We start from the raw sequence: 20654 nt of genomic DNA on the forward strand, positions 1-20654 counted from the left end.
TGCCCCTCAGATGGAAAGCAACCCTCAACCCCAAGCGACCCCGCAACACACAGAATCAGATCAAATGGACTCTGACAACATTAAGTCCCAAACCAGATAATCTACAACTTATTTTTTACAATAGAATTCTAATAATAATAATAATAACAGCTAATATTTTATGTGTGCTTATCATGTGATAAACACTTTTCTAAGCATTCCAAATGACACAATTACAGAGAGATTACCGATCTTGTTTTACAGATGATGACATGAAGGCTCAGAGAGGTTACACAACTTGTCAAAAGGACCAACAGCTGGTTCGGTGGCGCCACCAGGATTAGAACCCATCCCTCTAGTGCAAAGCCTTCACATCTAACCGTGATGCCACCTGCTTCAATATGCAGTAGCTGGTGCTGCAGCTTTTTCGCCTTTTCCTAAAAGTCAAGTATATATACATGCACTTGACCTTTTAATGACATGGGTTTCAACTGTGCAGGTGCACTTACAGGCAGAATTTTTTGGATAAATACAGTACTATAAATGTATTTTCTCTTCCCCATGATTTTCTTCATAACATTTTTTTTCCTCTTTCTTTATTGTAAGAATACAGTATACAATATATACATAACATACAAGGTATGTGTTAATCTACATTTATGTTATTGGTAAAGCTTCCAGTCAACAACAGGCTACTAGGAGTTCAGTTTTGGGGAGTCAAAAGTTATACTCAGATTTTCAACGGGACAGGGGTCAGCGCCCCCAACCCCTTTCATTGCCCACGGGTCAACTGTAATAATGGGGCAACTGTGTGTGCGAATGAGGGGGTAGATGGGAACTCTGTACTTTCTGCTCAATTTTTTATAAACCCAAAACTACTCTAAAAAAGCAAGTTTTATTGATTTTTTTTAAATAATGCTGAAATAAAGTTTAAAGATAAAAGACCACCCCATATGTCAGCACCCTCCCTTGCCTTTTCCTTTTTAAAAATAACATACAGGGCGCCTGGGTGGCTCGGTTGGTTGGGCGACTGCCTTCGGCTCGGGTCATGGTCTCGGGGTCCTGGGATCAAGCCCCGCATTGGGCTCCCTGCTCGGCTGGAAGCCTGCTTCTCCCTCTCCCACTCCCCCTGCTTGTGTTCCCTCTCTCGCTGTCTCTCTCTCTGTCAAATGGATAAATAAATTTAAAAAAATCTTAAAAAAAAAAATAACATACAGATGTGTGTGTGTGATTTTTTTTGAGAGAAAGAGCGGGGGTAGGGGCAGAGGGAGAGAGAGAAACCCAAGCAGGCTCCACACTCAGCACAGAGCCCAACACGGGGCTCGATCTCATGACCCTGAGATCATGACCTGAGCCGAAATCAAGAGTCAGACCCTTAATTGACTGAGCCACCCAGGCGCCCCTGTGTGTGATTTTTTAAATAACACATTCTTCTCTGTCATGGAAGGAAGAACACTCCAGAGCAAATATCTACAGAACACCTACTATTTAGGTAGATACTATTATAATTTCATGTTAGAATGTGTTTAAACAATCAAGCATCTATTCTGTGCGAGGCACTATGCCAAGTGTTAGCATAAACTGGCATGAGTTCTTCCTCTCTGGGACCTTTTCTGCCTCTGTAAGAGAACAGGCAGAGAGTATCCGACCATCAACACAAGACATCAATAATTTTTTTTTTTAAAGATTTTATTTATTTATTTGACAGAGAGAGACACAGCTTGAGAAAGGGAACACAAGCAGGAGGAGTAGGAGAGGGAGAAGCAGGCTTCCCGCGGAGCAGAAGCCCGATGCGGGGCTCGATTCCAGGACTCTGGGATCATGACCTGAGCTGAAGGCAGACGCTTAACGACTGAGCCACCCAGGCGCCCCGAGACATCAATAATTTTAAATGGAGGGCACAAATAGTAAATGTTACTAGGATTCCAAGGGCCAAAAGAGCTGTAGGCTAGAGAGTTCTAGGAAAGAGGCCCAAGAAGGAGGGGGATTTGGAGAAGTGGTTAGTATTCCTAGTATTTCAGGAATATGGACATGTGGGGATCGGAGCACCCAGAAAAACTGGACACGGACGAGAGAAGCAAGCTCCCATGGAGGAGGTTCCCAGCGTGGAGGATGCAGGATCCCCTTGGCAGAAAAATGGAGGAGGGGGAAGGATGCGAGCCATGCAGGGCCCGAAATGTCTGGTGGGGTGATGAGGCTAGACTCCATCCTATAAGTAAGTCAGCACCCCAAAAGGGTAGTTAGGGCCACTGCACAACTCTTACATAAATCCCCTGGATTCCAGAGAACCAGGCTAATAAACATATGAAAATGAACCCTAAAGCTATCATCATGAATTAGTACTCAGGCATCTGACACTTCAGTTAGCTATTCTTTTCTAAAATGAAAAAAAAAAAAAAATACTTTTAAAACAGCTAGGTGGTCATGGCTGGGGACTTGCACTTCCTGTGAACTGAGCTCTCCAATTCAATGTGGGAAAAGAAGAAGCTGTGGGGTCCTGACATACATAACAGGCCAGTGGGGTGGACTGGACTTCAAGTGTTAAGGCAGGAGGCCACCTCCACGAGTTTAGGGGTTCTTGAAAGGGGTTGTTCATCAGAAAAACATGTTCCCTACTTCTGGCAAGTGCTGGAATTACTTTTACAAGGGGCTAAGGCTTCCATTTTAAAGTGACTGCAAATGTCCCTCCTCTGCCTTTAGCAGGACAAAGAAATGACAAACATATCCTTTCCTGGGCATGCTTTGTTACTTGGGTAGGGGGGACACAGAGACCCAGCTTTAGCAAATGAAAAGGCAGGATGCCCAGTTAAATCTGAATTCCAGACAATGAATACTTTGTTAGTGGAAGTATGTAAGTATAAGTTTAAGTATGTCCCATGCAGTATTTAGGATGTACCTATAGCAGAAAAGTATTTGTTGTTTATCTGAAGTTCAAATTTAACTGGGCTTCCCATACTTCATCTGGCAACTCTGGGCACCTAACAGAAATAGGACAGAGTCCTGGGAGAGCAAAGGATACAGACAAAGGAGTTTGGGTGCCCAGAACAAACTTTTTCACCTACCTCAACAGATGCTCAGGACACAGAGTTAATGCTTACAAGCCCAAGAACCTTCACCTACATGGACCTCCTTCATTCCTGCCAGCAACCCTACAACCCAAGGAGGGTGACTATTCCTAACCCTTTCATAAACAAAGAAACAAAAGTTTGAGGAAGTTAAGTGAACGCTCACAAAGTCACAACGCTACAAAATAGAAAAACCAGACCCCCTGCTCTTGGGTGAATTCTGAAGAAAGTTTTGAAGGAAGAAAAGGACTCAGATGGTTGGAGAGGAGAACAGGCAGGTTCTGAGAACGGATCCCTCAGGAAGGTCAGAGGAGCTCTCTGCTACTTTTGGTTCTGTGACTTCAATGTCAAGTATCTAAAATGAAACCTGAGTTTAAAAAACAAGGGTCCTAATAGAAAATTAACAAAGGAATGTATGATTCCTTATAAGCATACAGTAATCTTTTTAAAACGCTGGCTATCCTTCAACTCATGTTACTCCTAAGCAATTCTGATGTCCTGGTCAAAATCAAAGTCCTGCCCTCTCAGTGGAGAACCTTTGTGCCTACCAATAGTCAGGCCAGAACAGAGCAATCGGCGTACATCCCGTTAGAGGCTGGGCTTACAGAAGAGACACACGGTAGGAAAATGAAATCAGATCCTTTGGCCCAGAGAAATGGGATGTACACTGGACCACAGCAAAATGGACAGTAAAATAAATCTTCAAACCTCAGTTATCCCATTAGGCCCACAAGCAAAGGCAGCTGATGTTCAGGTTAAAATGCAACACTGAATCTGCTTTTTAAAAATTCCAGAGGGAGTAGTATATCAGGTAGGCCCATCCATCCGGAGCAAAGCCAGCCCCAGGGCAGGTAATCCATGTTCCCTGTGCCTCCCACCCCAGGGGCCGCCTAAGAAGGGCCGAGTGTGAGGTTCTAGTTCTGCATATCTGGAATCTGGCAAACCCAGAATTCCCGTTGCTAGCTATTTCAGAAAGGGAGGGAAGTAGGGAGTGGAAAAGGTTTTGCCTGAAACTCCTCAGTTGGCATTACTGAATGAAATCTTCCGACAAAAGCTCAATTTCACCTATATCAAATAAAAAATATTAAATGCAAATAATTATCAATAATAAATTACCTTTTATTGAGAAGTTGCTAGAAGCTGGGCACTTTATCATGTTTCATCGGTCATTATAATAACTCTACAAGATAGCTATTATTCCCATTTTACAGATGAGGGGACGGCTACAGGTGAGTTAAAGAATTTCCCCAATATCATGTAGCCACAACTGATAAAACTAGAATCCAACCCAGAACTGACTCCAAAGCCCACACTACTTTTAGACAAGCCACCACTCAGCGACCTGAAGGATGCTACAAAGCTATCCCTATCAGGCCTATCAAGAAATAAACGAAGAAAATTAGCTGGAAATACAGCATGGGAGATTTGGGTTAGCCCTTAGGATAGATTCCCTTGATAACCAAGAGTTCAATAAATCATAGTGATTCTGTTCAACACCTTGCCCCAAGCAAAATTCCTAGAATATAAAAAGTGTTTATTTATTTTTTTTTAAAGATTTTATTTATTTATTTGAGAGAGAGAATGAGAGACAAAGAGCATGAGAGGGAGGAGGGTCAGAGGGAGAAGCAGACTCCCTGCTGAGCAGGGAGCCCAATGCGGGACTTGATCCTGTGACTCCAGGATCATGACCTGAGCTGAAGGCAGTCGCTTAACCAACTGAGCCACCCAGGCGCCCCAATAAATCATAGTGATTCTGTTCAACACCTTGCCCCAAGCAAAATTCCTAGAACATAAAAAGTGTTTATTATATATTTGCTAAATGGCTGGCTAACTAGATGGATGGATAGATTAATGACTGAATATCCATTCTATCCACTATTCTCTTTCTTTGGATAGCTTATTGTTTTAGTGTGTGTGTGTGTGTGTGTGTATTTTAATGAAGCGATTACTTTTGGATTGCATTCCTGCTTTAATCTCGCTGGTTTCCTGACTGCCCTCATCACCCAAAATGCTTGCCTGACATTTTTTACGCTCTTCTTCCAACTTAGAGGGGCTCCCTTCCCTGTCTATTCAGATTCCATATTCTACCAGGCCTGGCTCAAGATCTTATGAAGACTTTGCCAACTAGTAGAATCCACATTAATCTTCCTCTCCAGTGAATTCTTGCAGTTCTTCAACTTCACTGTTTCATAAAAGGGTGTTAATCTCAAATCCCCAAATGGCCCACTTGAGGAAAGTCCATTCCTTTTTTTTCCTCATTATAATGTTTTTCAATATATGTCCACAAAACACTAGTTCTATGGTTCTAATAATTTTTCACAAATAAGAGCATTCTATGATGAATCAGTTTGGAAAATCTGTGGTTACACACACAGAGGTGTACCAGTCCCTTTGCTACCGGCCATCTTGGGAGTCTTTAATATACTAATGTGCATTTGACTCTGAAACATTCCCGACATCTTTGATCACAGAAACCTGAGAATATCAGAAGTCTCCTACTCTTTGAAAGATACTCTGGCAAATACTGGTCGATTACATGTTCCATCCTTGGTGGCTGACTGATGATTCTCTTAGCTGCCCAAAATGGTTTAGATAATCATCCATCTAAAATGTCGGGAGATGGATTCATAGGCCCTGCATTCCAGAAATTCTGCTTGTTTGTTTGTTTTTAGAATATCCTTCGAATGGCTCAATGATACAGAAGGCTCCATTTAAAAAATAAATGTAGGGGTGCCTGCGTGGCTCAGTTAAGTGTCTGGCTCTTGATTTCGGCTCAGGTCATGAGCTCACGGTTGTGAAATCAAGCCCCATTTGAGATTGACACTGGGAATTCACTGGAGAATTCACCCCGTGTCCACACCCAGTGTGGCTGCTTAAGATTCTCTCTCTCCCTTTCCCTCTGCTTCTCCCCCATCTAAAAAAATAACTATATTTTTGTGGGCCTTGAACACTAGGTAAAGAAGCACGCTATCAAAAATGGCTTTGTGATTTTGATAACAGTAATAAAGAAAGATAAGGAGGGAAAAAAGCAGAAGCTGACAGTTTTTCAGAGATACAAGACTCAGCTTCATGGAAAACAATAAAGATAAAACATCATCAAGTGCTAGGTCGAGCAAAGTCAAGGCCCAAAATGCAGACAGCCAAGTCAGTCAGAATCATTGTTAACAGAGGCCTTATATAAGGGTATCTAAATCTATGCTACCTCCTGCTTTCACAGATGTGGAACCTAAGGTCCAACACCACTGATTAATAGGAGGTACCTGACTCCCTAATCAGTAGGGGGAAAAGAAAAGGGTTAGCCAATCCAACTCTAAAGAGGTGTCCCCAGGCTCAGAAAGCCTTGTGATGAGCTTTCCTTCTTAATTTTATACACCAGAATATTTATGTTATATATTGATGACATTGTCTCCTACCAGACTATCTGCTCCATGAGAACAGCTCCTGGCATGGCACCTGGCATATAAGGTATTCAATAAATGTTTGCTAAATGGATGAAAGGATGGCTGGAGCAATGAATGAACAAACCATTTTGTCCACTAGTTAGGATCTCCTGTGGATTCCGCCATCTTTCTTTTCAGCACTGTACTGGGTGGTGAACTTTTTTTTTTTTAAGATTTTATTTATTTATTTGTCAGAGAGAGAGAGAACACAAACAGGGGGAGCAGCAGGTTCCCTGCTGAGCAAGGAACCCGATGCAGGGCTCGATCCCAGGACCCTGGGATCATGACCTGAGCCGAAGGCAGACCCTTAACCAACTGAGCCACCCAGGCGACCTGGGATGGTGTACTTCTAGAGTGCAGACTAACTTAGAGCAGAATCTAAGTTAGTCTGATTAAAGAGTGTTGCCTATATGACCTTCTACAAGACAGACCCCAAAGGCAGCCTTTAATGCAACCAACAGATGAGTGAGTCGCTACATGTACTTCCTGAGTGGCTCATACTCTGCTTGGTGAGTAACTGGGAGGAAGATACTTCTACTCACGAGACGCTTTCATCTGGCTGGGGCAACGTTATAACTGGCATCAGGAGATACTATAGTCTGAAAACAAACAAATCTACTCAAGAAGGACATAGGCAAAATCAAAGTCTATGGTTTTCCTCAATAATTAATTACAGGTTCACCTGCCATGATTTTCCTAAACCCTTCTTGAACCTGATTATATTCTGAATCTGATCTACCTCTTGGGGTCATTAGCTCAATGAGTTTACTCCTTGCTGGCAAATAAAGGTGACTTTTTCACTAGCTTAAAAAATTACCTCTCTGAGACTTCAAGGTGAAGCAGAGGGGACGGGGAGGGCATGGGGCAGGGGAGGTTCTCATTTCTGTGCTTGGATTCGGTAAGAGACTGTGCTTCTCCCCTTCCTCCCAGGCATGATATTATGGGGCTCAATCATAGTCCCTCTGGAGTTTCCATTCTGTTTAGTGGCGGGCAAGCTGGCGTGACAACAGTGTGTTCCTGTCCCATCTACAATCCCAGCAAGTACAGGCGTTTGGCCACTTCCCGTGCTTTCTGCCAGAAAACTGGATTTCAAACAGGTGTGATCCTGCTGATTAGCATTATAATAGATTGTAATTACTTAACCAGCGCATATATACCCGGAGGAACTTGGAGAGAAATACAGTGTTTTGCCAAGTGTAGCTTGTATTTATGTAAAATACTGCAGGCCTGCTCTGGAGTTCTTTTAGTCTAAATGAAAGCCCTCGAAGCTTTGTCTGCATATGCTTCGACGAGCTCCAGCCCTGGAGTCCAGGCACTGGAATTTAAAATTTCATTTCTCTTTGCTGCCAATTACTAAGGGTTTTGTATCTTAGGCCCTCATGAGAATTTGAACTTGATTTTAAACTCTGCAAAGGGAGGACAAGCGGGCCTTTTTTCTTCTCCCCTTCCCACAGCACCTTGCACAGGCCCTGGGCACCCAGAACGTTTACAATTCCTACTCTTGGAGACCCTAGACATGACGGAGCTGCTTCAGCTTAGTGCAAACGGCCACATGGAAATAATAGGCATTCTCTCATAAGAACATTTTCAAGGAATCCTACAGATTTTTATAAAATATCCTTTTCTTTTGCCTTTTCCTCAATTCTTTCAACTGTACAGAAAGGCTGTTTAGGGAATTCCTTCAACTGCTTAGCATACTGGTCTTCCCAGCTAGATTTCATACTCCTTGTTGGAGGCAGGAATGATAACCCCACACAACTTTGGTCTACCACAGTACGTGCTAGGGTAATACACACTTGTTTACTTAAATTCATTCACTCATTCAACAAGGGACCAGGAACTGTCTGGGGTCCCAAGAGCAGAACAGTGAACAAAAACCTGTGCATTTATAGAAACTCTGTTCTGGTGCTAGAGACAGATAATAAAGATAAATAAGAAAAATATATAAGAGAGATAAGAGCTAAAGAGTATAACTAAAGAAGGAGAGTATATAAAGCATCAAGATGAAGGGTGAAATTTTATTTTATTTTATTTTTAAAGATTTATTTATTTGACAGAGAGAGCACAAGCAAGGGGAGCGGCAGAGGGAGAGAGACAGAAGCAGGCTCTCCACCCAGCAGGGAGCCTGATGCGGGGCTAGATCCTAGGACCCTGGGATCATGACCTGTGACAAAGGCAGACGCTTAACCAACTGAGCCACCCAGGTCCCCCAAGGGTAAAATTTTAAACTTGAACCATGAGGGTATCTAGGAAAGGAACATTCCAGAAAGATGGAATGGCCAGTGCAAAGACTGAGGTAGGAACATGGTGAATATGTTGAAGGGTGGCAGGTGGGTCAATATGGCTGGGAAAGGAGTGAAGGGAAAGAGTAACAGGTGATGTAGGGTCAGAGAGGTCATTAACAGGAGCCTGACCATGTTGGCCTTGTAGAGTATAAAGACATGGGTTTCTACCAAGAGATCTGTGAGCTGAGTGACATACGCTGATGAAGTTGGGGCAATGGGGAACCAGTTAGGAGGCTGTTAAAATAATCCAGGTATGAGATGATAAGACCAGAGTGGTCTTGGACCAGAGTGATGTCAGCAGAAATATACAAAGATGATCAGATCTGGGATATATTTTGAAGACAAAAGATGCTACTGTTGGCCTGGATATGGGGGTGTGAGAATGACAGTCATCAAGAATGGCTTCTCACGATTTCTGGCCTGGGCAACTGGAAGGATGCAGTTGCCATTTCTTGAGATGGGGAAGACTATGGGAGGCTTAGATTATGGGGGAGGCGCCTGGGTGGCTCAGATGGTTAAACGTCTGCCTTTGGCTCAGGTCATAATGCCAGGGTCCTGGGATCTAGCCCTGCATCGGACTCCTGGCTCAGCAGGGAGCCTGCTTCTGCCTCTCCCCCTGCTCATGCTCTCTCTCTCTGTGTATTTCTCTGTCTCAAACAAATAAATAAAATCTTAAAGAAAAAAAAAAGATTGGAGAGGAGGAACATAGGATATACAGTTTTTGACATAACAGAGTTTGAGATGCCCTTGCACAATCAAATGACGATGACCAGAGGCAGTCACATATATGAGTTCTGAAGCTATAGCTAAATGGGCTGGAATTAGGAATTTGGAGAAAACAGCATTTGAGAATGCATTGAGATCCATGAAACTAGATGAAACTGGTACAGTAAACCCAAAACAGCAGCTCCCAAATATCCCTATTTTCAATTGGTCATACACTTCAACAAATAATTAACCTTCGGCTACAGTGGCCACACAATTCCTAGACTTTTCAAAACAATCTCATTTCAAGAAATTCTAATACTTTCAAAAAGGCAATTGTTAAGTGTAACTAAATTAACTTTATTTTTAGACTATTCATATAAATACATTCACAAATCAAAGAGAAAAATATCACTGGACCATATGTTCTGATTTAAGATTCTCAAACCATGAATACACACATATAACTCTTCAAATATTAATAAAATTGTTAGAGTGTACAGTAGCCTGGCCCTTTGCTAAGAACTCTACATAGACTCCCCTATTTCTCACAACAACCGAAAGAGGTTGTCGAACTATTCTAAGAACTATTATATTCCCATTTTACAGATGAAGAAACAGGCTTAAAGAGCCTAGGTCACCTGCCTCGAGAGTGGTAGACGCATCCTGTAGTTAGAACCCACAGACTGAGAGAAAGGGATCCACTGAAGAGGTAGGGAACTGAGGATCTCAAATAATCACTAAATCTGCTGGTCAAAGACACAGAGAAGGGGAAACAGAACAGACAAGGTCTGACTGCCCAGGAAACCCAAGGCCCTTTAACTGCAGAGCCCCAAAGCCAAGTAGCTTTCCCTGATAGCACTGGGGCAAGAACTAAGCCTCAGAGTAGTTGTTAAATAACCAATCATGTACCAAGGGGAGCCATATTTAATTAGATGGTAAGTATTACAAGAGTCTGTAGGGAGTGGAGTATGGAGAGATCCTGGAACCTCAGCAGCTGGTGGACAAATTCAAGGGATAGGTGCACACAAAGGGAGATTTGGCCATTCCCAGTCCTTCCACATCCCTTTCTAGACCCTTCCCACCTCACTCCATTTAGATGATGATAAAAGTTTTCAGGGATCTTCTAAGATTTCCCTACAGAAGTCCTGAAGGTAGAGATACGCCTTCAGGCAGTGCATATCAAGGTGTACTCTACCCACCCTCAGTGTGAGATTCAGCAGGGGCCTGTTTAACCACAGCACATGTCCTCAGGCTCCACCCAGAGCACCAGCATCCGAAACAACAGCCTTAGCCTTGGTGTTAGAACAATCCCCCCAAGGGATTCTGGGGCCAACAAAGCATAACAGTCCCTGAGTCTTACCTCTTCAAAAACAGTGTAGGCCTATCTCACAGGGTCAGCCGGGTGGGATAATTTTGGGAAACCCTATCAATGAGCTATTTGGGAAATAGAAAACAGAAATACTAGCATCCCATTCCTTGCCGAATGAGACTACCCAGCGGAAAAGAAACATTTTGAGGATGATGAAAAACTTGACTTCTTTAGGTCCTGTATGATAATCAAGTCAATAAAGAACCTTCTCCAAGGCCAGGCCCATGGCAGTTTTAGGGGACATAATAATAACTGTAGGAGCTAAACATTCACTGAGCTCTCGCTGAGGGCAGGGCTTGGTCCATGCACTTTCCATGTAGTAACTCCTTTCATCCCCTCAACAACCCCTTTTGTTAGAGGTAGAGACATTTACTATCACCCACGTCTTACAGAGGAAGAAACAGGAAACAGGAACACAGGTTAAATAGCTCTCTAAAGGTCACAAATGTGGTTGGTGGTGGAGGCGGGATTCAAACCCAAGGAGCCTGGCTTCAGAGCTTAAGCGCTGGGCTGAACCACCTCTCAGAAAATGACATTTTTGTCCTTACCACTGCATTATGAGTGCGGCACGGGAGTAACACAAATGGAGATGTCTTCAGAGGCAGGGGTCGCGGAACCAGGGAGCGCGGAGCTCAGCACCCACACTAGTGAGGTGACCACACAGCAAACTCCATGCTGTGCACAGGAACAGCTAGCTGTCATGAGCTGGCTCCATGTACCCTCTCTGCCATCTATCACGCTCCCACCAACCGTCCGAAAGGCAAAGCAGCTCCATCCAGCCTTCACGGGGCCTCCACTCCTAATGAACCCCAATACCTCTCCTTTACACAACGAGGCTCATAAATCTTGCTGAAGGAATCACAAAGGTCTACTATAAAATCTCAGGACATTTCTGTGTACAAAGTCTTCATACAATAATTATCGGGAGCCCTCCCCTGCCCACAATTTCCATTCTACTCCAGTGTTTCTCGAAGCATAGTCCAATTCTCTCGAGAAGCGCTTGGTACGCATAAGGATTCCTAGCGCTTGTCCTAAACTCCAGAATGAAAAGCTCTGAAGGTGGTGGGCAGATCTATATTTCTTTTTTTTTTTTTTAAGATTTTATTTATTTATTTGAGACAGAGAGAATGAGAGAGAGAGAGCACATGAGAGGGGGGAGGGTCAGAGGCAGAAGCAGGTTCCTTGCTGAGCAGGGAGCCCGATGCGGGACTCGATCCAGGGACTCCAGGATCAAGACCTGAGCCGAAGGCAGTCGCTTAACCAACTGAGCCACCCAGGCGCCCCAGATCTATATTTCTAACACCCCCCCCACCCCAGTGATTCTTCTGCACACTCAAGTCAGAGCAGCAGGAATATCTCATTCCTGCGGCTGCAATAGTGTTTAATGGGAATCTGCTTTCAGTGTAAGTGAGATCCTCTCGTCTCTCTGTAATGAGCTTTCTCTAAAACAACCCCCTTTGTCATCACAACTGATACATCTCTCATTATCTGGAGAATAATTATCTCAGCCTGGCTTTTAAACATTCTAGAATCCACCTCAGTTTTCTCCTACTTTCTCCTACTCCAGGGTTTCCAAAGTGTGGCCCCCATATCGCTAATGGTTTTAAGAGGCACCTGGGATGAACATCCTTCCTTTTTATTTTAGAGGCCGCGAGTTTATTCTAATGTGAACGAAATAAAACTGTAACTACAACATCCCAACCGGTGATTTCAAGCATACCGGGGCTTACGTGGGAAATAAGAGAATCAATGTTTAAAAATTTTAAGTCAAGGGCGCCTGGGTGGCTCAGTTGGTTAAGCGACTGCCTTCGGCTCAGGTCATGATTCCAGGTCCTGGGATCGAGCCCCGCATCGGGCTCCCTGCTCAGCGTGAAGTCTGCTTCTCCCTCTCCCACTCCCCCCGCTTGTGTTCCTGCTCTCGCTGTCTCTGTCTCTGTCAAATAAATAAATAAAATCTTTAAAAAAAAAAATTTTTTTTAAGTCAATAATAGCACAGGTGGTACTCAGACAAAAGTCTTAAATTTGGGCAATTTTATCCTGCCTGGTCCTTGCTGACAGGCACCCTCCCTTTCGGCCATGCTTCTCTGATTCCCCACTCCTAATCACAGGCCTTCTCGGCCTTTCTTCCCACAGTGTCTGTGCCCATGGAATGCTGTCTCCTTTTGTAAATACCTCTTTAAATGTTACCCCCCACCTCACGCCCAATCCATGCCTCCTTCCAGGAACCCTCCAGATTCTTCCAGCTCTCCCCCCACACTTCTTTTTTGAACTCCTAGAACATATGCCTAGTCCCACTCATTTAGAACCTAATTGCTACTTAAGTATCTACTCGTATCTATCACTTCCCTAGTGACATGGAAGCCCCCTGGGCTGTCACCCACAGTCTCCTTTACCCCTGGGTTACCTAGAGTGCTAAACTTCCCTGACTGGGCCTGAGCACAAAACAGGAACTGGGTGAGTACATGTGAATTCATGGTGCAGTTGAATGAACCTGTCCGCATCAATGAGAGAAGCAGCTGTTCCATGCCCTCCACTTCGCCTTACTTCAGGCCAGATTTCTTGGCCACACCCGAGAAAGGGTGTATCTCTTCATCACTTCCAGGTAAAGAACACAGAGCCCGGGAGCCTGGGAAATGCTGCCCAAAGGTGTGATTCTGTGGGTGTCCTCTCACTGACCGCAATGGGAATGGGGACTTCAGTCAGCCCAGGTGAACAGGTCTGTTTCCAAGGGCCAGCCCCCTCTGCTGAAGCCTCCCCACCACCCCCACCCACCTCCCCTTCTGGAGGAACCAGAACGCCACAGCATCCTCCAGTGAAACCAACCCCAGGTGAGCAAACAGAACCAGCTCCACTACTTAATTCATTTTGTGACTTTGGCCTTTTTGTAGCTCAAGTTTTTGTTCTGTTTTTTCAATCTGTCCAATACGTGTTGTACCTAATTCACACTTGCTATGAGACAAAGGAGAGATGATTTTGAAAGCACTTTAAATTATTGAGTACAGTGAAAACATCAGGGACACAGCACATGAATCTGCAGGGTGAGTAGCCTGGGAGGGCCGGGGGGCTCCGTTCTCCACCAGGCAAGCCGTGGGCAATTGGAAGTGTGGGCCCTACCTCCAGTACCCTGTGCGTGCCATGTGACCTTGCTTCTCTCTAAAACCTGCCTCTGCACTGGGGATCTGGTCTAGGGCCAAGTCCAACATGAAACTGAGCACCTTAGAGAATAATGACCAGGCAAGGCTGGTGCTCACGGCATGCTTCACTGCAAGTGCTCTAAAGTGGGGATGGTGCCCTGATGCACCCAGGGTTTGGGCAGGCCCCGGCAAAGCGTCACCAGACACACTCGGACACCTGTCCCTCCAACAGAGATGTGTTCTGTGGCTAAAGCAGCCTTACGGTTCATCCCACCTGCTCTCTGCCTCACTCCATCTTCCTCATCTGCATGCACAATAAAGGCCCCGTGGCCTCATGACTATACTCATGTTTTTTCCGTCCTCTTCCTGTTCTAAAACAACAAGTTCAAAACCACAGGTTTTGAGTGTTAAGGTCTGGTCCTGAAACTAGTTATCCCTTCAGCTCACTACTCTCCTGAGTCAAAGAGCCCATCTGTGGAAAGGAAATGAGGAGTGAGTGGGAACTCTGGCGGTGGGAGGCAGGCAGAAGGAAGGGGCATCGGTGAATGAAATGGAATGGAATGGCATGGTGTTCTCTGGAATTCCATAAAGGTTCTCCTGCTCCACAAAATGTAAGCCGCAAACCTCCCAGGGTTGTACTTGGTATGGTTTGTTGGAGCTTCCCTGTAAGCCCCGTAACCATGGTTTTGGGCAGACTACATCACAGCGTGAGCATAGAGAGAAGAGGCTTTTTTCCTATTTTTGTCTAAGACTCTATCTCCTTTTAAAAAAATATGTAAGGTGACATGCCTAGGTGGTTCATATGCAGCCTCTGGCCCTAGGACAATCATGAAGTGGTCTGTTTCCAATCATTAGAAGGGGGATTCCTCTATGTTTCTCCATGAGATGTCTCTTTTTGTATCGACCAAAGAACCCTGAAAACATATGCACCCAGAGCCACACCTGCTCTTGGTGGAAACATGGAGCAAATCAGAAAACACCGAAATCCATTTCCTAATTTAACACCTTCCTTCCTAAAAGAGCTAAAAGAAGGTTGGCTCTCCCTGCCTCTTTGGCTGCCAAGGTTGAATGCATTTGGTTTACAGTACCTGGACAAGGAAGGCCTATTTCCAAGTCCCTAGTATTCTGACAGTGTAATCAATTAACTCAATGTCAGACTTAGCAATATCTCATTGCACAGCATCTTGAAAATCAACACAGGGAAATCGAGTAACTTTAAGTAGGATTCAAAGCACTGACTTCCAATTTCTCACAAGCAGAACCACTTCTTAAGATACAACACTCATTCTGGATGCACGGGCGATGCATGGGGCAAAACAAGCTTGGCTTATGTTGCTGGGACCCTGGGGGAGACATCCTCCAGGAGAACACATTTTTCTCCCTGTATGTCAGAAGATGAGCTAACCACCATGCAACAGAATAGAAACAAGCTAGCTTCCTCCTGGAGGGAAAAATAAAGCGGCTCTTCACTCCGCGGCGCAGGACAAAGCCAGGACGTGCAAGAAGCCCTCAGTCTAGGGCTCCATGTGCCTCTCCAAGGACGGAGGAACCCACCCACACACAATCACACACTGCCAGCCCACCACGCTCCTGCGGAAGGCACCGCCTTCTCTGCCAACCTTCAGCACCAGTGGCTGGGGCTCTCCCAGCTTGCGAGCTCCCTGTCGCACACGTCGTCTGGAGGGGGCAGAGGGCCTTACTTACCCTCTTTCCAAGTCTCCTCTTCGTTGCCCCAGTGCCTACTTCTCCTCAACTACGAAATGGAGTATGCTTCCCCGAGGCAACTGAGACACATACACACACACACCCCAGATGGCAATAAGTCTCGGCGCCCCATGACCAATGCCAAGGCCGTGAGTGCTTCCCCAGAACCCCACAGCGGGGCTCCCGGACCGGGAAGCGCCCGACTCACCCAGTCCTCGAAGTGCCGGCTCCCGTTCTGCAGCAGCTCCTCAAACTGGATGGTGCAGTTGGCCACGAAGTCGTCGTAGCCGATGGGGGCATCGTGGAAGACGGCCAGCTCGATCTTGCGCCCGTTGCACACATCGGTGACGAACTCGTCGTGCCAGGCCGGGCTGTTGGTCTTCTGCTTGGTGGCCGTTTGGCCGATGCGCGAGTCGTCCACGTTGAGGGCGATGTAGGGGTCGAGAAGGAAAGTCTGCGGCCGGGGTCCCACCGCATGGCGCAGCGACCAGGCTGTGGGCTTCAAGCTCACGGCCTCGCAGATTTTGATCTTAAGAAGGCCATTGAACACTACCATGGTCGGGGCGGGGAGCGGGGGCCGGGGTCACTCCGTCCGCCCCGAGGGCAGGAATGAAGAACCGACGCCCCGGCGCTCTGAGCCACGGGGACTCCTGGGTCCCCTCTCACCCCACCCCACACTGTCCCTACACCTTGTAGCGTTGTGCCCTGGCGCGGGCGATTCTCAGCGAGTGCATGTATTTCCCCGCCGGGTTCCTAACGGAAAACAGGGAGGGGGGGGAGAGCTGGGGGACGTCCGTGTTTGGAGCAAGTCTCTCCCCCCCTACCACCAGCAGCACCCCCAGAAGAGGAGACGAGCTGTCGGCTTCGCGGCAAGCCGCGGGGGCTGTGTCGCCGCCTCGCTGGCTCTCCGGGTCCGGGCTGCGGGGACGCGGGCGCCGCGCCCGGCGCTTACCTACCTTTCCGAAACATAATCCCCGGGAAATTTCGACTCCGGCAGGGGGAGGGGGATGTGGGACGGGGCGGGGACGAGAACCGGGGGCGCAGATTTCAACCCGGATCCTCTTCGCACACCCAGCGCCTGCCGCTGACCGCGCGGGGCGGGGGATGGATCGAGGGATGTTCAGTCTATCCGGAGGGATGCATGTCGAGAGGAAATGGTCCTCCTCGGAGCCAAATTTTTAAAAAAATCCACAAGCCACACAGCCAGCCCGGCCGCCTCCTCTTGGGCGAAGCCGCGCGACGCGGCGGTCGGCGATCCGGAGGCGCCAGGAGCCCGGAATCTCACATCCGCGCGGGCTCGGGAGTCGGGGTGGCCGCCGCTCGGGCTCGGGGCGCAGGCCGGCACCGGGCGGTGCGCAGCGCGGCGGCGGCGGGGCCGGGACTGCGACTCGGCGCGGCCCCACCTCCCGGGCGCCGGCGCCCGCCCGCCGGGCTCCCCGCGTCCCCGCTCTCGGCTGCCGCTCGCTCGCCGCCCGCCCGCCCGCTCTCCCCCTCGGTCTCTTCTCCCTCCGTCGGTGTGCGAGCGAGTCTCCCTCCCTCTAATGCAGGAAATGCGCAAAAGACGTCAGTGTGTGTGTGTGTGTGTGTGTGTGTGTGTGCACGCGCGCGCGCGCTCCTGTGTTTGGGGAAATAGAAAGTTTTGCCTGTTGGGGGAGCAATACGGGAAAAGTGAGCCGAGGAGAGGACGACGCAGAGGGCGAGCCTGCCGGGTCGCGGCGGAGGGCGGGGGAGCCGAGCGGGGACCGGCGCGGAACCCCGGGGAGCCGCGGCGGTGCGGGCGGCGGTGCGTTTGCGGCGGGCTCGTGGACACCCCGTCTCTGGTCCCCACCGGGAGACCCGCGGACCGCGCAGCTCCCCGCGCTTCCCGGCCAAAACCCCCTCGTAGAGCCGGAGATGGGGCAGTGGCGGGGGTCGCCCTGCGGGAGGGGACTCGGGACCCTCCCCAGCCCCACCCCCACTCGGGCCGAGGCCGGCGAGAGCAGCCTGGGGAGTATTGGCCCGTCTGTCTGTCATTCTGTCCGGAGCCGCTCTGCTCCGCCGCGGTGGGGGAGGGGAGGAAGGAGGGGCGTGCGAGGCTCGGTGTGTGAGTTTTTAAACACTCATTCGCTCCTCCCTTGCTTTGGGGGCATTCTACCCCTTTGGGACTTGTCCTGGACTTCTCGGGCCGCGAGAACTTGTTGACAAGTGAAAGCTTAGTAGAAGCTCGGCTCTATTTGTCTTTGTTTAGTTTTTACAAAGTGACTTCATATTTGCTCTGGACCTCGTCTGTGCCCTTTTGGGGGACAGGCCTCTGATCAGCGCGCTGACAGCGGCCGTCCGAGCTGCGGGAAAACGGGGCGCGCCCTCTGGGGGGCGAGCGACTGTGTCCGTGCTAATTTCCTCCATAACCTTTAAACTCTCGCTGGAAGCCGCGGCGGCTGATCACGTGAGGCGAGCCTTGGGCTGCTGGGGAAGAATCTCCTCCGCGGGGAGCCGGGGACGGGGTAGGCGGCCCCGCGAGGGACGGCCCCGCGCCTGGGGACGCGAACCTGGGAGGGCGGGGCGGAGAGCGCGGAGGCTCTGGGCGCGGCCCTGGCTGCTGTAGCTGAAGGACTGGGCTGGGAAGAGGTCATCTCCCGCAACCTAAGAGCAGGACGCTGGGCACAGGGAAAAAGCAAACCGCGGCCCTCGCGCGTGTGCCGAGCCCAGTCAGGGACTTTGTAGGAATCGTGATAAACGGAGTATTTTATGTGGCGCGTTTGGTCAGTGTAGACCAAAATTTAAAACCCACCTCTCGATTACATTTTCTCAGTGGAAAAGGTTATCACTGCCTGTGGCTTAAAGGCTTAAAAAGGATTAAAGGCGAGGAAGGAGGCAGTCCCCTGGAACAACTGGATACCAAGCGCGGCACACAGGTCGCAAAAAGGATCAGAAAGTCCCGGGGTGATCCTCTCCTAAGGCCTGCAGTCGCTGCTCTCCCTGATCCTGTCATTTGTCCCAGCCCGCCCTGTTGAATGGGGCAGCTGGGTGGAGAGTGCTAAAATGCAGTCTTGGGGACAACTGAGCTCTTCCGAATGTAAAAAGTCAGGATACGTATGAAAGTGATGCCTTATTACATGGTCACTCCCACCAGCGGGAGGTGTGTTTTAGAATCTGTCAGTTGGACAAAGCGCAAGTGGGACATCTCACTGCTGTTCAATTTTTATTATGTCTTTGATCATCAGAATTTTTTCCACCATTCTATTCTTATTAAACTTGTTTCCCCCTTCAGGGGGCATGTGATGGATGGCAATGGCAAATAGGGCTAGAGCTTCTGAACATTCATTTGGGCAGCAGAGCGAGTAACAGAGCTGAAAAACTTGACAGAGAGGCCAAATTTAAGGGGTACCAATGAGCGCAGTAATCAAAATGAGTAATACTTTAATGCAATATTTTTTAAAATCTAAATTAATGTAAAAATGGATGAACATATCCAAAATTTAAATAATTTTAAATGTTGCATTAAAATATTTAGGTTACCAAGTTGATAGGTACCCCTGAAATTCTGTACCTGAGATGAGTGCTCCATTTGCCTCACCCTAGCCCCAGTCCTGTTGAGGAGTCTAGAAAGGCAAGGATTTCATGAATTAAGGGATCCATAAGTGTTTCATACCTTCTCTGTACTCTTTCTCTAAGTGAGATTACCATGCAAACAGAGAAGTACTCAGGATTGAAAAACATTGGCCCAAATCCCTCCTCTTCAATGTGTTACACGGGAAGTAAGTTTAGAATTAAGGGCACGCTGAACTTGAACTTTTTGCATAATACCATATTCCACCCCTACCCAGACAAAACTTCCCAGATACATATAAATAAGGTCTATTGCCATCTCAGTGGTTAAGCATTCTTAAAACCAATAACCTACAACCTTCCAATACCACTTCCTTCTGACCCGGGTACGGTTACAGGAGCGCAGCATCTGCCTCTTAGCAGGCTGTTACACCATGTGAATAATCAGGCAGCGATTCTCAGATGCAACCAACACCAGTGTAACCTCACCTTTTTTTGTGGGTTTTAACCATTTTTTAAGTTTTTATTTAAATTCCAGTTAGTTAGCATACAGTGTAATCTTAGTTTCAGGTGTACAATATAGTGATTCAACACTTCCATACAACACCCGGTGCTCATCACAAGTGTCCACCTTTTAATTACAAGTCTAAAAAGGGGTGGGGGGGTGGAGTGATGAAAAGATCTCACCAAACACACTGCCTGTGTTGTACTGAATGAATATTTAAATATAAAGGGAGAATGGTGGTACGTTACATTGCAAACATTCCTAAATTCCTGCTCTTATTACATCCTTATTTCTGAATAAATCTCACCTTCTTACTCTCTGACTTAGCCGAACAAAAATCTGTATTCTCCAGGATCACCATGGATACGCCAGATGTGAGCTTGTTTAGGGAAAACCCTTAAATTTACTTGAAAGGGAGGATTGGGGGTGGGGGGGGTTGTCTAAAATAACCCTTTGCTCCAGATTCACATGAAAAGAAGAACAAGCCCTTAGAGGCAGGCAAGTTTAGAAGGTAAAATTCCAATCAATAACCTTTGCCTACTTTAGCCTTCTCTTGGCCCATGTATGCAGTCCTGAAAGATAGGACGGAGATTGGCATTGACATTGAGTAAGATGCCCTTTGGATTCCAGCTATGGCCTAGTTATTTTGTGATCTTTGGGAGAGGGGAAGGAAGAATGATGATATCAGAATTTAACAAAGATGACCAAGAGGGTGCTTTAAAAATTAAGCTCATGGGGGCGCCTGGGTGGCTCAGATGGTTGGGCGTCTGCCTTCGGCTCGGGTCATGATCTCAGGGTCCTGGGATCGAGTCCCGCATCGGGCTTCCTGCTCCTTGGGAGCCTGCTTCTCCCTCTGCCTCTCTCTCTCTGTCTGTCTCTCATGAATAAATAAATAAAATCAAAAAAAAAAAAAAATTAAGCTCATGGGGGAAAAGGA

The 20654-nt window shown here is 47.3% G+C and overlaps 1 protein-coding gene across 2 annotated transcripts in view; it reads right to left on the reverse strand.

Moving 5' to 3' along the window:
* PRKCE (protein kinase C epsilon) overlaps positions 1-17157 on the reverse strand; it is a 489104-nt gene extending 471947 nt beyond the window's left edge. Inside the window, exons 1-2 of one of the 2 annotated variants that reach the window (XM_045885068.3) lie at positions 16641-17157; positions 15893-16437 (exon numbers count right to left, since the gene is read on the reverse strand). In XM_045885068.3, the coding sequence (XP_045741024.1) occupies positions 15893-16240 (348 nt within the window). In that variant the 5' untranslated portion in view covers positions 16241-16437; positions 16641-17157. Of the gene's footprint in view, positions 1-15892 lie in introns of both variants that reach the window. The other variant, XM_045885067.3, reaches the window with a different exon arrangement.
* Positions 17158-20654: the final 3497 nt, after the last annotated feature.

The sequence above is a fragment of the Mirounga angustirostris genome, unplaced genomic scaffold (assembly GCF_029215605.1).
Source record: "Mirounga angustirostris isolate CCGP_5_RB_7025 unplaced genomic scaffold, mMirAng1.0.hap1 SCAF_10, whole genome shotgun sequence".
NCBI lineage: Eukaryota > Metazoa > Chordata > Mammalia > Carnivora > Phocidae > Mirounga > Mirounga angustirostris.